The sequence below is a fragment of the Lemur catta genome, chromosome 5 (genome assembly GCF_020740605.2).
Source record: "Lemur catta isolate mLemCat1 chromosome 5, mLemCat1.pri, whole genome shotgun sequence".
Classification (NCBI taxonomy): domain Eukaryota; kingdom Metazoa; phylum Chordata; class Mammalia; order Primates; family Lemuridae; genus Lemur; species Lemur catta.
Window position 1 is genome coordinate 70,126,842 of NC_059132.1, and position 16,657 is coordinate 70,143,498.

The 16,657-nt window shown below is 42.0% G+C and overlaps 1 protein-coding gene across 2 annotated transcripts in view; it reads left to right on the forward strand.

Moving 5' to 3' along the window:
* The window catches only part of C5H4orf51 (chromosome 5 C4orf51 homolog), a 43,517-nt gene that overhangs the window by 14,385 nt on the left and 12,475 nt on the right, over nt 1-16,657 (forward strand). Inside the window, exons 3-6 of one of the 2 annotated variants that reach the window (XM_045552081.1) lie at nt 3,432-3,490; nt 5,615-5,675; nt 6,376-6,449; nt 8,625-8,794. In XM_045552081.1, the coding sequence (XP_045408037.1) occupies nt 3,432-3,490; nt 5,615-5,675; nt 6,376-6,449; nt 8,625-8,729 (299 nt within the window). In that variant the 3' untranslated portion in view covers nt 8,730-8,794. Of the gene's footprint in view, nt 1-3,431; nt 3,491-5,613; nt 5,676-6,375; nt 6,450-8,624; nt 8,795-16,657 lie in introns of those variants that run through there. The other variant, XR_006735366.1, reaches the window with a different exon arrangement.

Below are 16,657 nucleotides of genomic sequence, written 5' to 3' on the forward strand. Positions count from 1 at the left end.
AATAGGAAAAAGGTGAAGCATTATTTTTAATTCTGTCCTTGCTTATAGCTCACGTGTAATTTGGGGTGGGCTGACTGATTTTTCTGTGCCTGGTTTTAGCCATCTATAAGATGTGATAATAGCACTGCTTTCTTCTAATTATGAAGTTAAGGCAGATAAATGAATGCCTTATTCTTTTATTCACAACTTAAAAAAAATTTTTTAATACATAGAAAAGTGGAAAGACTAGTACAATCAATACCTACCTACTCCCTCTTAGATTCATCAATTGTTAACATTTTGCTACATTTATTAACATTTTACTTTATCTCTGTCTCTATATACTGATACCTGAATATACTTCTTTGCTGGTGTATTGAGAGTACAGTAAACATACCCTAATGCTATATCCTTAAATACTTCTCCTATGAATAAGAATGTTCTCTTATATAACCACAGTACTATTATCACACTTAAGAAATTTAACACTGATAGAATAGTTTTTATCTAATATATAGACTATTGAATCACCTATTCTTAAAAATCTGTCAGGAAAGAGATTCATTCTATAATCTATCCCAATGGTTAACACATCTCTCTCTGAGACAGTGATACCTTATATTTTTGAAGCACTTTGAAAAATCTGAAGAAAGCTCTAGGCCCTATCTTCAGAAAAGTATCCATAAAGACATCTACACTAGCAAACAACGCAGAAATCTTGGATCCCTCCGGGGTGTCCATGGTTTAATATTTAATCTAAATTCTCCTCTTTGTATACATACCATTTAAGACCATGGTACTCAAAAAAGATGGAGAACAGTTTGTCTTCACCTTCCATCATTATGCTTTGTATTTACGAAACTTCATTTCAAGGAACTTAAAGTTTCAAGAAACTCAGAGATAGGTAGGTGAGAATTCAAATTATTCCCACTCTACTAAAAGAAAACTGCATCACAAATAAGGCTGACAGTTGTACTATGACAGACACCCAGTAGGTGGACTAAATGACTAGAATAGAAGACCTAGAAGAATACTGCCCAACTTGAGTTTCTCTGATTCTGAAGAGCTGACACTCACAAGCCTACACTTGCTTTCTTGATAATTTACTTTTAAAAGCCAAATACCTGTCGGGCTCTGTGGTGCAATAGAGCACTGGACTTCTAAAAACCAAACACCTGTAACATTCCATCAAGGTTGGCATAACATTTAAGGACCTAGTATCTAAAGGTAGAATTTGTCGGCAGTTACTAAGATAGTTTCATCAACAAAATCGCCCAATTCAGTTACAGTTCTAGGACTGGGAAGCAGAAGCAGCGAGGTGGATACATGCTAGCAAATTAGGGTAACATTAAACGTCCTTAATTAAAAGGGCAGCTGAAACTGCCAAGGTCAAGTTGCACTGTGGGCTCTATTTTGTCAACCGTGAACTCACAAAGAAAAATCATTAGCTAAGCATACTACAACATATGTGAGTTTACCGGCGTTACTCTCCACAAATAGATTAAAGAAACTAAGAGACATTCCTAGCTCAGTTAGAAAAATGACCAAGTTTGGCTAAAATATGGATACAAATGTGTAAATACCTCATGCTATGGTCTAGCACAAATTCTAATGTCTGTTTTTTTTTTCCATAACACATCAAATACCTCAAAATTACTTTCTGTAAAACTTTAATATTATAGAATCATATCATTTACTATTTAATGATTATCTAGCATAATTCTTGAAAGGAAGGGTAACAAAAAGCTAATTAAGCCTCTAGTAGGAGAAGTCTTATAGAGCTTTGAAAGGCTAAGAATTCACCTGGCATGGAAAAATCAGAGCTAATTGTGCAGGATAAACTTCTTATCTGTCTGCTTTTATTATAGCTATGAAAAAGTGTTTTTTTCTTGAATATCGTTAAATAATTGTTAAGCTTTTTGACTCTGACTTAAGATACCTTGTTTACAAAAAGTGTGTTAGCATGAAATAGCACACATAACAATAAATATTTGTCAAAGGCTATTTCTCTCCCTTGACTCATCCCTAGTGACCAGAGTCTATCATATTATATTTTTTAATAAAAATACACCAGTGAACTCAACTTTATTAGTCACTAGGGAAATGCAAATTAAAAACACCATAAGATATCATTTCATGTCCATTAGAATGGCTATAATCACAAAGACAATAACAAATGATGAAGTGGAGAACCTGGAAACTTCATTCATTGCTGATGGGAATATAAAATAGTACAACCATGTTAGAAAACACTTTGGTGGTCTTTAAAAGTTAAACATAAATTAATCATAGGATCCAGCAATTTCACGCCTAGGTTTTTTTACCCAAGAGAAATGAAGACATATGTCTGCACAAAGACTTGCACATGAATGTTCAATGTAGCATGATCCATAGTAGCCAAAATTGAAAACAACTCTAATGTCCACCAACTGGTGAATGAATAACAAAATCTAGTACATTCATACAATGGAATACCATTCAGCAACAAAAAAGAACAAAATACTCAAACAGCTACAATGTACACAAACTTCAAAAACATTATATTAAGTTTAAAAGCCAGACATGAAAGATCACACAAGTATATGAGTGATCATTTATATGAAGGCTTCAGTAAGGGCAAATCTATAGAGAAAGAAAAGAGATTAGTGGTTTTCCGGTGCTGATGGTAGGAAAGGAGATTAACTGTTAAAGAGCATGAGGGATCCGATTGTGGGGATGAAAATATGCTAAAACCAGACTGTGATGATGGTTGCATAACTTGGTAAATTTACTTAAAATCATTGAACTATACATGTGAAGTGGGTCAATTTTATGATATATAAGTTATATCTCAATAAGTTGTTCAAAAATATACCTAAGCTTCTCAAGACCTTAATAACAATTTACAGCCTTGGAATTTCAGTATAGTCTTGGTTCCCTCTGATTCTAAGAGGTAATTTGTGTATCATAGATGAATGTTTCAGACACAAAATGTTTACCCTCCCAAAAGCTCCAGAAGGTTTACTACAAACTTAACTTTTAGTCACAATTTCATCTTACCTGATTGACGCTTACTTTTTAAAATATTATTCTTCTTAATTGACACATAATAATTGCACATATTTCTGGGGTATAGTGTGATATTTCAAAATATGTATAATATATAATGTGTAACGAGCAAATTGGGGTAATTAGCATATCCATCACCTCAACGCCTCAAACACTTATGATTTCTTTGTGTTGGGAACATTCAAATCCTCTTTTAGCTATTTGAAAATATACAATAAATTATTTTTAACTACAGTTACCCTACAGTGCTATAGAACACCAAAACTTATTCCTCCTATATAGCTGTCATTTTGGTCAGATGTTAATGTGTGTCCAATTTGTTGGTAACAGCCTAATTGGAAGTGTAAGAAATTTTATTCTAACACTGTGTTTAATCCCGACGTTCCCTCTTTATTTGCATGCAGGACTATTTTCTGATATAAACGGGCCCTTTAAAACATCTTTTGATGTCGAACATGGAGTGGTAAGTCCAGCATTTCTCAGGGATCATTTCCCTGCACAGAGCTTAAGTGATTGCACCCTGCATATTACTCATTAAAAGCAAAACAAAAAGGGTTGGTTTTTTTAAACATAATACTCATTCACCAAACATTTATTTCTAAGTGCTTATCAGGCGTGTAGCTTTCTGTTAGGGGATGGGGAAACAAAGACAGCCAAGGTTACAAATTGTAAACAACTGGTGATGCTGTGTTTTCATCTTAGTCACCAACTTTTCCTCTTTCCCATGCATGGAAATAATTATATGTAATATATTGACAGTTAACAAAAACAGCTTTTCTCTGGTTGTAAACTTTCAAAAAATACAGACAAATGAAAACAAAACTAAAAATCATCTGGAATCCTTCCCCTTTCCTAGGGATAATCACCATTTTTGTTTTAGTGAACATCCTTACAAATGTCTCTCTATACTTACGTATACATAAAGATACATGCACATACTACATACGCAGTGTATATGGGTGAGATCACACTGGACATTGTCCTCTGTAATCTGCTTTTTATCACTCAGTGTCTTCATGGACATCTTTCAGTGTTAATAAGCATAATTAAAAAAATAAATAAATAAGCATAATTATTTGTCATCACCTTTAATGGATACATTATATTCCTCATAATTTTAACATACCCCATATTCCCAGGCTTTAGGTTTTTTGAAATTTATAACTATTATAAACAATGCTGTGATGAATAAAATTTGAATATACATTTTTGCAGTTGTAAAATCACCTCTTCAGGATACATTCTCATAAGAATCCTTGGGTCATAAGGTATGCTTATTTTACATATGACTAAATTGCCTTCCAAAAAATTGGCCTCATGCCCCAGCAATGCATGAGAGTGCCTGTTTTCCTGTATTCTCTCTAACACTGGCTTTAAAAAATAATCTTAATGTTTTCCAATTTGATAGATGAAGATATTTCATTTTTTTCATTTAATTTCTTTATTAGTGAGGTTGAGCATCTTCTCTTATGTTTATTAGTTATTCATAGTCTTTCACAAATTATACATTAATAATAGGTGATTCTCATTAGTCACAGTACTTATGTGTTGTAACGTCACCATGAACACTGAATTAAGGAATATTGAACCATTGCTCCTAGAGGAAATATAAGGTTAAGTTCCTGGGAGCCTCCAATCACAACATTTTTGTCAAAGGATCAATATGTAACTTTGTTTTTATGTGTGTTTCTGTTTAAAGACTCTTTAATATATACTGTTAACTTAATGAACATTGAATTCGTGGTTAACAGCCCTACAACTCACGGCAGAGTGGAGCTTAATTAACACACATCTTTTCTCTGTGAAGCACATCATAGCCTTCTTGTACTTAGGAACCCTAGACAGCACTTCGGTGCTATGCTTGGGGGGCATTTTAAACAGCTAAATCACTAACAGAATGCATAAAAATGTGGAAAATGTGGCACGGCAAAAGGACTGCAGACAGAACACCTGGTTACAGTATAAGAGCTGAAACAAGAAGGGCTTGTTCACCTTGTTTGACCTCAGCTGGGAAAGGGCATGTCAGGTGACTCAAACTTTTGCCAGTCTGTGCATGCCTGCAAATGACCTCATAAGTGCTGTGAGCATTGACTTTGGGGTTACAAATAAGTTTTAGTAAATAGGTGAATTCACAAATACAAATCCATGGATAATGAGGATTGACTGTGTATTTCCTTTGTCCATTTTCCTATTAGGGTGTTTAGCTTTTTCTTAACTGATTGGCATAAGCTATTTGCAAATTAGGATTGTACTCTTTTGTCTAGCCTATTTCATAACTATTTTCCCCAGTTTTGTCTTTCCATTTTACTGTTATTGTCTGTTACTACAGTGATGGCTTTTTTTTTCCTTAGAAACAGAGTCTCACTGTGTTGCTCCAACTCCTGGGCTCAGGAGATCCTCCTGCCTCAGCCTCCAGAGTAGCGGGAACTAGAGGCTCACGCCACCACACCCACAGCAGTGGCTTTTGACAGCAGCATCAAAGTGCTTTTTGAATGGGAGGGAAGCAGGGAATAGCACTGGAAAAGGAATTTGATTAGATTTCTATTATTGTGGAAGTGGTTGGTATTTATTTCCCTCCTTTTTACAGGCACACCAAATTTGGGACTTTGGTGATTTTTCTCGGGCACCTCCAAATTATGAAAAATCATGTAAGTCCCACTCTAAACTACTACTTTATGTCCATTTTCTTTCTTTATTTTAATCATGATCTTTATGTGATTTTTTTTCACCCCTTCCAGAGTCTGAGGCCATTTAAGGCCTTTTGCATTTGTGCTCCCTCCCACCTACCACCCACTGTGTCACCTCATTGTATCTGTCTTTTCTTTTTAGACAGAGTCTCACTCTGTTGCCTAGGGTGTGTCAGCTTAGCTCACAGCAACCTCAAATTCCTGGGCTCAAGTAATCCTCCTGCCTCAGCCTCCCGAGTAGCTGGGACTACAGGCATGCGCCACCATGCCTGGCTAATTTTTTCTATATATATTTTTAGTTGTCCATATAATTTCTTTCTATTTTTAGTAAAGACAGGGGTCTTGCTCTTGCTCTTGCTCAGGCTGGTCTCGAACTCCTGATCTCGAGCGATCCTCCCACCTCGGCCTCCCAGAGTGCTAGGATTACTGTATCTCTCTTAACAGTAAGAAAGATAGGATGCAGAAATAACAAGAGGGAGAAATCCAACACAGACATTTGCTACTCGTGGTGGTGGCAGAGGTGGGGTGTGTGTATGTGAGGGTTTAGAACAATTGATTTAAACAAAAAAGGTTTTAGAATGTCATTATATTTTATTTATTCACACTATGGTAGGCTCTGTTTGCCAGAAACACTTACGCATTGGCTGTCTCTTCACTATAGGTGTGAAACCTAAAATGCCAGCACTTGGGACCCTGATGAACTACGGACTGCGAGGGAAAGACATCCTAAAGCGCGTAAGAATCTTTTTGCTTGTTATCCCACAGGGGATCGCTGGGGGAAAGTCAGGAGGTGGGCTTCCAGGTGCCTCTGTATGGCAGTGGGGGTGGTGGCCTGTGTATGTTTAGAGTTGGTATAAAAGTATTCCCTAATTTATAATCAGGTGAAAAGCAGAGCTGTTCTGATAAGATATGCAGCCTTCCTTAAAGCATCAGAACAGCTTCTTGTGTAGATCTCTCCAGTCGTTTTGGAGACAAGCCTCAAAGAAGCTTACAGGGATTGGAATTTCTGTTGTATTGTCCAACTTTCTGTCAGTGATATCAGTGAGTTGTTGGATTTTGCCTCTTGTAAAAAAGGCAGTAAATTTTCAGATTGTCCTGTCTGCCAGGGACCTGCCGTGGGTGCCCAGTGTCCTTGGTCCCTCCCCATGTACCTGTGCTGCCACCCCGGGTCCACTGTCCCTGTTTCCCCTGATATGGCCCTCCAGACCAGGGGTTCTGTCTTGCTTGATCAGACTTTCTCAAAACCCAGTAACTTTTAACAAGATGTTAAAATGGGATTCTTCTGTCTTAGCGTTCTGGCAGAGACTCTTAGAGAATAAGCTGAAAGAAAGAAAACAAACTGGTGTCTGCCCTTCTGACTTTATTTATTATAAAAATCACAACTTTTCGCTATCCAATTACTTTTATTAAGATTTCTCTTTAAATTGACTTAAAAAAAAAAACTCAGACTCACCCTAAGTAATTATATTTGTGATACCATCAGTTTGATGTTAGTTATGTGTAATAGGAAGAAGAAGAAGAAGAAAAAAATAAAACAACCCTGACCTAGAGAATAACATAAAAAATGTTGTTCAAGTACCACCTAACATCATCTCAAGAACCACCACTTATATACATATATTTCACTTTGAAAATTCTCGTCTATGGGCAACAACGAGCAATCTGATCAATTTAGCTAACGGGACAGGGCTAGATAGCACACCTTGGTTCCCAGGCAGCTAGTCTATTTTAATGGTGGTCCTGCAGAAATTGTGCGTTTTTTCTCGACTTTTCTGCCTTAGGACCTGATAACTTTCCCAGGGAGCATGTCAGGCCGGGAAGGCAGCGCTGTAGCAGACAGTGGAGGGAGTTATTTGGAGGGCATCTGAAACTGTGAAGTCCACTGAAAATTATATTGTGTGGGCAGCCTGGGACCTCCCTTCACTATAGGGTTGCTGCTTGCTTCTAGGAACGGTAGATGATTTCCTGAAAGTATATTTACTTCTAGTTGGCCTCCCGGGAGTTACTTGGGAGAATCATTAGCTATTGTTAAATAAATAAATCCCTGTTACTACATGGAGTTGTGCTGGTGCCAAGCAATTTCATTGCCAATCAGCGTCCGCAGCTGTTCTGGGGAACAGTTGCCTTTCTAACGTGCTTCCCCAACCTTCCCTGAGTGTGGTTTCTCTCTACTCACTGCAGCCTCTTTTTAAGTCAGCCATTCCCGAAAATAAGTGGCATTACATCCTGCTCCTGGGTGATACAATAACAGGCTAAAAGTGTACACACACGCATGCGCACACCCCAAACAATATGGGGCACTTAATTTGGGAAACCTTTGACCTAGAGTCCCGACCACAAAATAAATCATTGACTTTTATTTTTGAGCCAAGGCAAGTCTTATTATTTTTAATTGATGATACATTTGGGGGGAGGAGAACAAGCACTGAGATGTAAAAATGTGCAAATTCCTGCATCAGCAACAAGTAGAGATTGAATGAAATATTCAATCGTCATTAACAATATTTTTACTTTAAAAATTAGTATCTGTTTGGTGTCTAGTGCCCTCGTAACCATTCTCTATCTATATTCCTGTGTCCTATTCTGAAGAAGTTTGATGATGCAAACTGAAAAGCAGGGAATTTGCACCCGGGAATGTGGGCACTAACGGAATGGCAGGGAGTGAACAAGGGGCACCGCAGCAGCGGGACCGAGCGGCTGCGGAGTCCTCGCCCTATTTCCTCTCCTGCGTATTGATCTGGCCTTCCTGAAATAGGAAGGTTAAAAGAGACGGAAGAAAGTGCGGGAGCAAATCCCAACTCCTGCTCGTGAATGATGTCTGGTTTGGAAGAGGCAATTTAATTCCCAATTCTGTGGAAAAGTGACCTTTGCGGATGAGCGAGTGTTGACAACCAGGCCATTTTTCTCCAGCTTCAGGGACAGCGCGATTCTGAAAGCAAGGTTGGCTCATCCGAAGACTCAGAAACTGATCGATACTCCGATCACTGCTGGCGAGGACCGCTGTCGTTTTTTTAGCTGACTTGGAAAACGTACCCACAAAGCTGGCGGCCCGGAGTTTGCCCGATAAACGACTGTTTGAGGTAGGAGGGGCCGGGGACATGTGGCCCTCGGCAGGCTGGCTTTCTTAGACACTTCCTACGCTTCATGCCTCAAGTTTTTTCCTTTTTAATTGGCGGAGGGGGACAAAAGTTGTTGCCATCATTAAGTTTAGTTTTGCTTTTCGTTAAGTGCTTGCAGCCACATTTCTCTGCAGCAACCACAGAAACGGTGCCACGGCCGCGACCGTCGCGGGCCCCCGCGTCAAAGCGCCAACTCCCGGGTGTCCTGAAGCCCCGAGGCGGGGCGCGGGGGCGTGAGAACGGCTTCTTGGTATTCGGAGCAATCACCCGGAAGAGCCGGAGACTCCCACCGCCAGGTTTTCCTCCGCGCAAGGCGCCGCCTGAAAGCAAATTGGCTCCGACGGTCGGTCGCGCGGGGGCGACCTGAGCGCAGCGGGCGCCGGGGCCGGGGGCGGGGAGTCGCGGCCTTTCACGCCCCGGCCGGCTCGGGAGGCTGCGCGCCCCCTGGCCCCGCCCACTCCTCGCCCCGGGCCCCAACCACGGCCCGGCGCGTCCCCCCCCTCGCTCCCGCTCCCCCCCCCGCCACGGTCCTACTCGTTCCGCTCCGACGTCCCCGCCTGGAGATCTCCCTCCTCCCAGTACCGCCCGCCTCCTCTCCCTCCGCTCCCCCACCCCCGCCCACCACCCTCCTCCCCGCACCCTCGATCCTCCTCCGGCTGCCCGCCCCCGCCCGGCGGGGCCCGCTGGAGGGAGGGAGCGCGAGCGACCGAGGCTGCGCCGTGACCCGGGGCGCGGGAAGGAGCCCGCCGCCGTCCCGGCAGCCGCTGTCTGGGGCGGGACGGCGGGACAGCGTGTGGTTCGGGGCAGTAGCCGCCTCTGCCCCTTCTTCCTCCCTGATCCCGCTCTGCTGCCCCCTCCGTCCCCGCGTCCCCCCATTTACCGAGACCGTCCTTCTCTTAGGATTTCTCTTGAATCGAAAAGATAATTAAAAGTCGCACTGCCACCACCCTTACCTCGCGTCCCCCGAACTCCTAGTGATTGTTTTTGTCCTTTAGCCCTAGATTGGGTTAAATACATTCCCGGGGAGCCATCTGGTCTGGTTCCCGGCGGCCCTTCGTATGGTTTCCATTAAGCTCGCCAAAACCGTGCATTGAAAATGCAGCCCCGGAGCCACTCGGGAGCCGCCAGGACCCTTCCCCCGGCCGGCTAAGTCGGAGAATCCCAGGCAGAGGGAGGTAAAGGCCTCTGTTTGAGTTCTGAGTCCAGTTCCTAAAGATCCCGGTCTCAGGCTGGAATTACTACGCTTTACTTACTCCAACTGTACAAGAGAAAATACGGTTCTCCGTGGCAATGGTTATCACTCATTCATCATTATTTTTTTTACTGTATGCAAGGCATAGCCTATTAGAATCCTGTTTTAATTCTAAAAAGCAATGTTAACAGCTTTACAAAAATCACCTGGCCACAAAAATTCAATTTGACCAGCAGCATTGGTATGGTCCGGTCTGCCTCTTCTCCCTTGCCTGTCCCCATTCCTTAACCCCCAAAGGCAAAGAACAAATGTTAGTTTGTGGAGAAATATTCCCTTACACATGGGGTATGGTATGTGGCCCAAGAAAAAGGGAAGCGGCAGGTTCATGGAATCACAGTGTTATAACTGGAGTGTTGCTTGGAATTCATCAAAGGTAAGTCTATCCGTTTATTGGGGAGACTCAGAAGGTGGAGGGGCATGGGGAAGGTCATACGACTTGTGAGTACAGCAGTGACTCTTTAGGTTCTGTGGCCTAATTTGGGGATAGGAGGGTGGGGAGGAGACCAGGTATCAAGTGCTTTATCATATACAGCAAAAAGGACTTTGGTCAAACTCTCATTTGTGGCTAGTACTCACTGCTTCCTGCCCTTCACCTGTAGTTCCAGCTCTGTTTTGTTCTAAGTCTTGCCTGTTTGGGGAGTTCCAGCCCTTTCTTCCTTCCCCTAACCCCCCTTCTTTCCTTTCCTTTGCTTTTCTGCCTATCTCCCCACCCCCTCCCTGACCGTGTGATTTTTATTTGGGTTTTTAAAATGAAACCAGGTGCTGCATAAAACAAAAGCAAAGTAATAACAAGGAAAGACTATCCAACGCCTAAGGAATGTGCTGAGTTTTATGACTCAGGCTGTCCTGGCAAAGAACTTGGACTGACATGGAGAGGTGGGTGGCACAGAGCACAGACCATACATGGCAGCCCTGGCCTCCCCAGATAGGCATGGTCAAGGCAGCCTGTGACTCATTTCACAAAAGCAGAGACTCTTGTTCTTCGTGGAACAAGACTTCTTGGAGGCTGGAGCTAAAGCATCGTCAACTTTTCCCATTAGTGCCAGTTCAGTCTGATGGAGTAGGAGCCACCCCAGGGGTTTGGCGGGGAAGAGAGCCCAGGCAAAAGGCCATCCCTGGGAAAGAAGCAGGCTTGATGGACTTGGGCGAGGGCTTTGGTGCATTTAGGAGAAGAATAACATGGAAGCTGCAAGGAGACATGAAAATTAGCACATATTGTAGTGGAGACAACGGTTTGAGAGTTCCAGGTCACAGCAAGATTGCAGCTGTGCCTTGGAGCCTCCTGAGCACCCAAGAAGTGTTTGCTCTTTGCAGCAGTGTGCTGAGCACGGTAGAAGCTCCTTAGATGCTGGGGGGATTCTGAGGTGCCATTCATAATGCAATCAGGAGTGGCAGCTGAGGGCATTAGTGGTGGACTTCATTGCATAAACACCCACAGAGACACCCAGGCACACATCCTCACATTTTGCAAATTCTTTTCAAATGAGCATGGTAAGGGTGTGAGGTGTACATTTTTTCTGTTACTAAGAGACAGGCTGAGAAAGTGAGAGTGCTAAGGAGAATGTCTCTCCTAGCAGAGGTGGTAGGAGGAGTCGGAATTTGAGTGACAAGGATCTGCCTGTGCTCCCTTCATTACATGGTCCAGGGACTGATAGTGATCCTTCTGGTTTCTGCCACTCCAGAGAAAGCTGTCACTTTCTGAATGAGAATGAATCTTGACTGGCATAAATGAGAGCTCCATGCGGCAGCCTCATGGACCTGGGCTTGGTTTTCCTTTTCTTCTTTCTTTTTGTCTTTTCCTTTCCATGGAATGCCCATTGAAAAGCTATGGCGACTATTCCATATTTGCAGGAAAAGCCCTGCTTAATTTTTTCATTAAAGTCTACTTACCTAGAAAAATAAAGTCTTTGAAGGAGGATGACTTCCTAAATATTTATAGTGTAAGCAGGCGTCACCCTGGTTCTGTGGGAAAATGGGCTCATTCAGTTTTATTTATGATGTGACACTCGGGTGAGTGACATCCGTCATCTGGGTCGGCCCTACACTCTGTTCCACTGCAGCATGTTTATGGAGTGATTATGTCTGTAAATATTTGCTATATTTAGACCCTCTCTCCTCCCCTAACCCTCTCTTAGCCTTCCTACGTCCCCAAACCAGCAAAAAGCCAAACTTGTGGGCCAGGAAGATTTGAACCCTAATGACAAGGCCTGATGGGAACTTGAACATGTGATGTAGCAGCATTTGACGAGTTGGGAGGCAATTAGAGTGGGAAGGCTGCCTGTTATTATGGCATTCCTATACGAAGGCGGTTTTGTTGGGCCTGTCTAGCAGGTGAGGGCTCTCAGCTGGGCGTGAGAGGTTTTAACAAGGGCTGAGCACAGCCCTAGTGAAGAGTGCAGAGGGATGCTTAGGAAAGTCCTTGCTTTGCAGGGAGTGTTCTCTGGACAAGATCTCACAGGCCCACAGACCTGTCACTGTGCACCCCAGGGGTCCACGGACAGGACCTGGTGGGGGCTTTGTGACCTCAGCTGGGTCAAGGTCTGTGGTGTGACCCGAGGCCCCTCAGCCACACCTGGGCCCTGGCTGCGGAGGAAGGAGGGCCCCTTCTGGCTTCCTGGCTTTAGAGCTGCACCTGCCCTGACCTAGGCATTTCAGGTTGTACTTCGGCCAACTTTAGGACTCAATATTTGTGTCCAATCAGCTCAGCCACCTATTGTTTATTCCAGGAAAGGCCAGGTCCTGGCACGGGGGCCTGAAGTGTTGCCAGCGTTTTTATTTTTAGAGACAGGAAAGTGTCTGCTTTTTGGCAGCTGTTCCTTTTCTGGCACACACCAGGGATGGCGTAAAAAAGTTCAGGTGAGTGATTCCAAGCCCTAAATTCATGGCCTATGACATAGGCAATGGCACCAATGGGCCTCTCTAGAGAAGCCTTTGGGGAGCTAAGATCTGTCATTAGAAGGTCTCCTGGATAGAGTGGTGGCCCTCCTGCCACACCCTGGCAGCCAGAGTCCTCTAATATATTAGAATTAATATTTGTCCTAATATGGTTTCCTCTTAAAATAATACTTTTGTAGGTCTTGTGATTCTGGCTACTGACAGTTTATCTGCAAGCATTTTGTAAACTGTAATGAGATATTATGCAAAGGTAAAATGGGATGGAAATAAAGGTAAGGAATTAAATTTTAAGTATTTCCTACCTTCTTTTCTCCCCAATCTTTGAAAAAAGATTACTTTCTAATAATAAAAATAAAACATGAATACATTCCCCTTTACTGCTGATAGCCCATGATTACCTTTTGTATACATTTTTCTTCTTGCTGGAGTACATCCTTGGTAGGTTTTCTTTTGTTTTCCCTCCCTTCTTCATCAGACAGTGGGCAGTAAATTTTTCTGAGGGTTTGTGTGTCTGAACATTTATTTCAATCTCTCTGTGAGTGTTAGTTTGGCTTGTAAATAGAACTCTAAGTTCAAATCTATTTTTCCTGATCATTTCTAAGCTATCGTTCCATTATTTTCTTGAAACTGCTATGGTTGATGGGTAGTCTCCTGTTGATCTGAACCTCACTCCCTTGTAGGTGATCTCTGTGTATCCTATTGTACCTTTTGGGATTGTCTTTTTCATTGTGATGTTCTGGAGTTTTATTTTGATATCACTAAGTATGAGTTTATTTTTAAAGTTTATCCTCCTCAGAACTAATGGGCTCTTTCAATCCGAGGGCTCAGGCTTTGTTTAGTTCTAAGATATGGGGTGGGGAGGAAGAAACCAGAAAGGTTAAATTGATCGACACATTACAGTGCTGAGGAAGAAAGGAAAGGGACTGTGTTGCCCGAGTGTTGGGAGGAATTTTAAGGGGTTATGGAGAAAGAGAGAAGAGTAAGACTTGGAGAGATTCAGTGCCAGTTAAGAAAGAAAAATGTCTAAAGAAGATTTTTAAGATCTTTGGGTGTATATTGAAATGTGCTCCCCTCTTTGGTGTTTTGTGGAGAAACTAAGATTTGCATTGCTGATAATTATATTTTTTCTGTGGAACTCTTGTTCTGTGATTTGGTGTTGAGACTGAAGCACAAGACTGCCTTGGGTTAATATGAGTTCTATAAGCGATTGTTGTTATTTACAATAATTAAGCAAATATTTTCCTCTCTTTGCCTCTCTCTCCTTATACCTTCCCCCACCTATTAAGGCCACAGTTTCTTCTTCTTTTATGTAATAAGGAAATGGAATTTAATACTCTAACATCCTGCCATTTCTCTATAACTCTTATTCTTTCTATCTTACTCATCTGTCATCTACCTACCTAAATATTCTCTTTTATGGCTGATAGCTTATAAGAAGCATAGACACATAGTTTGTTCACTCATTTGGTAATCTAATCTGTTACCAGATGAGCTGTCATGAAGAGGCTATAGATTTGGACAGAAAAGACAACACAGTGACTAAGCTTATAGCAGGTTAGGACTCTTCACTTTAAGATCCGGCCTGTGAAGCTCTGCCGAGTTCCCTGGAAGTTCCCTACTCGAGGCGAAGTAATTCATTCCATAGATTCTCTAGGTGTACCCACTGGAGTTGATGTGTGGCACAGGGGGACAAGATTTGAGAAAGGCTCAAAAATGAACTGATGTTCAACCAACAATAATAGCATTTCTGAGTAAATGAAGGCAGAAGATGCAAACAAAATCATGTCTTTTCACTCTCTTCTTGAGACAAGATCATTCATTGTATTGGTTTTTATTTTATCATGTATGTGTATTACCTTTTAAAAAGTACTAAAAGCAGTTTAAACTTTTAAAAGTGTAAGGAATAGAGGAATAATCATTGAGGGTCCCAGTTCTCCCAGGAGATTTGGGTTGCACGAGGGCTTTTTCTTCTACGTCTACTATCCACGTCGCAGTGTTTAATGTGATGAGACAGTAAACATATGCCGCCTGTATAATCTGAATTACTCACTCTCCTGACTAAATGGTTGTTAGGATTGAGTCGCTGCAGCCCAACACCCCTGAAAAATACTGAGCTCCTAGTTGTTAGATCCTGCCAGTCTCACTGGAATTTGAGACATGCATAGCCTCTGCCTGAATAAGTAGGAACTCAGTATGTCACAGTAATACAGTTTGGTGTTTAATGTGGCACTTTCAGAAGACTCCATACATAATGATGAAACTTTGGTGGGTGGGTGCCTGATAGTCTTGGGTAGAGCCAAGATGGGAATGAACTCTCAAGTACTGAAAAGCTGCCAAGGTCAAGCTCTACTGGCCTCTCCACAAGCTTTCTATTCTTCCCTGAAGAGTATCTTCTATAGATTCTCTAGGTCCACCCATTGGAGGTGTTGTGTGACCTACAGCAGGGAGATTTGGGAAATGCTCAACATGAAACAGATATTTAACCAGCACTGGCATCTCTGAGCAAACGAAGGCAGGAGATGCAAACAAAATTAAGTTCAGGAGTCCACTGACAATGGAGGGTAGCCAGATGATAACAGTTCACAGGGATCCTCAAGGGAGTAGGGTGTTCCTTCACGTTGCCATCAGCATTTCTTCTTTTCTGGAATGCAAGGTTTCCTCCACTTTGTATGTAACCGGTGTTCCACCCATCCCCAGAGAGAGAGAAATGCTTTCCAAATTATAGACATCTCTTCCTTTTTGCAAAGAAATGTGACAGTGTGAGGTTTTCAAAACGACATTTTGCCAAAAAAGAACCATACATTTGCTTTATAATTTTAGGATGCTGTATGTTTCATTTTCGGTTAATCTATAATTAATTGTGGCTCCTAACTTATCGGGTTTCCCACATTCCCTTTTGTCATCTCTTCAACCTTTATGGTAAGCAATTCATGCTCTACACATTTGTATGGAAATACCCTTCTGGAATTCTGTGCCCAAAGAAAAATCCATTTTTAAGGAGAAGGAATCTGAAATAATAACCACCACTTGTTTTAAAAATTTAGGTTTTCATAAAACAACATTTGTAAAAGCAGGCCCACCTCTAGAGAACATGTGACAAGTATCTAGCAGATGTCATTACTGCAAAGTACTCCCCTCAAAACCCTTAGATTTTCACTTCCTCAGGATTTGCCGCTTTGATGGAAGAAGCCGCCATGGTGACACATACGCTTTGCTTCTCAAAGTGTGGTCTGCGAGGCTCTGCCAGATGGTCTCCTTCAGAGTAAATTCTTTCAATATGATAATGTTTATATTTGTGTTTCTGGCATGAATTAATAATTTTCTCATGATATTTAATAAAAAACAGATTACTTCATTTCTATCTCATAAAGCCTAGTACCTTTCTTCCCATTCTGTCTGAGGAGGGTTGTTTTTTCTTTTTGGTGAGGTGGCAGCAAGTGTGAGCAGGATCACTGAGCAGCAGCTCTCTCTCCCCAGCTGAAAGGACATGCAGCCCAGAAGGACTTGAGAGCCACTCCTCTCCACAAAGGTCGGGTTTGCAGTGCATCAGAAAGGGCCAGTTTGTCAGGGTAACCTGTGACCAGGACTCCAACATAAATAACCTTTTAAGCTTCACGGTTTACCTCCTAGCTCTAATATTCTGGAATTTGGTGACTGAGTCTAGACTCTCTGGCCAT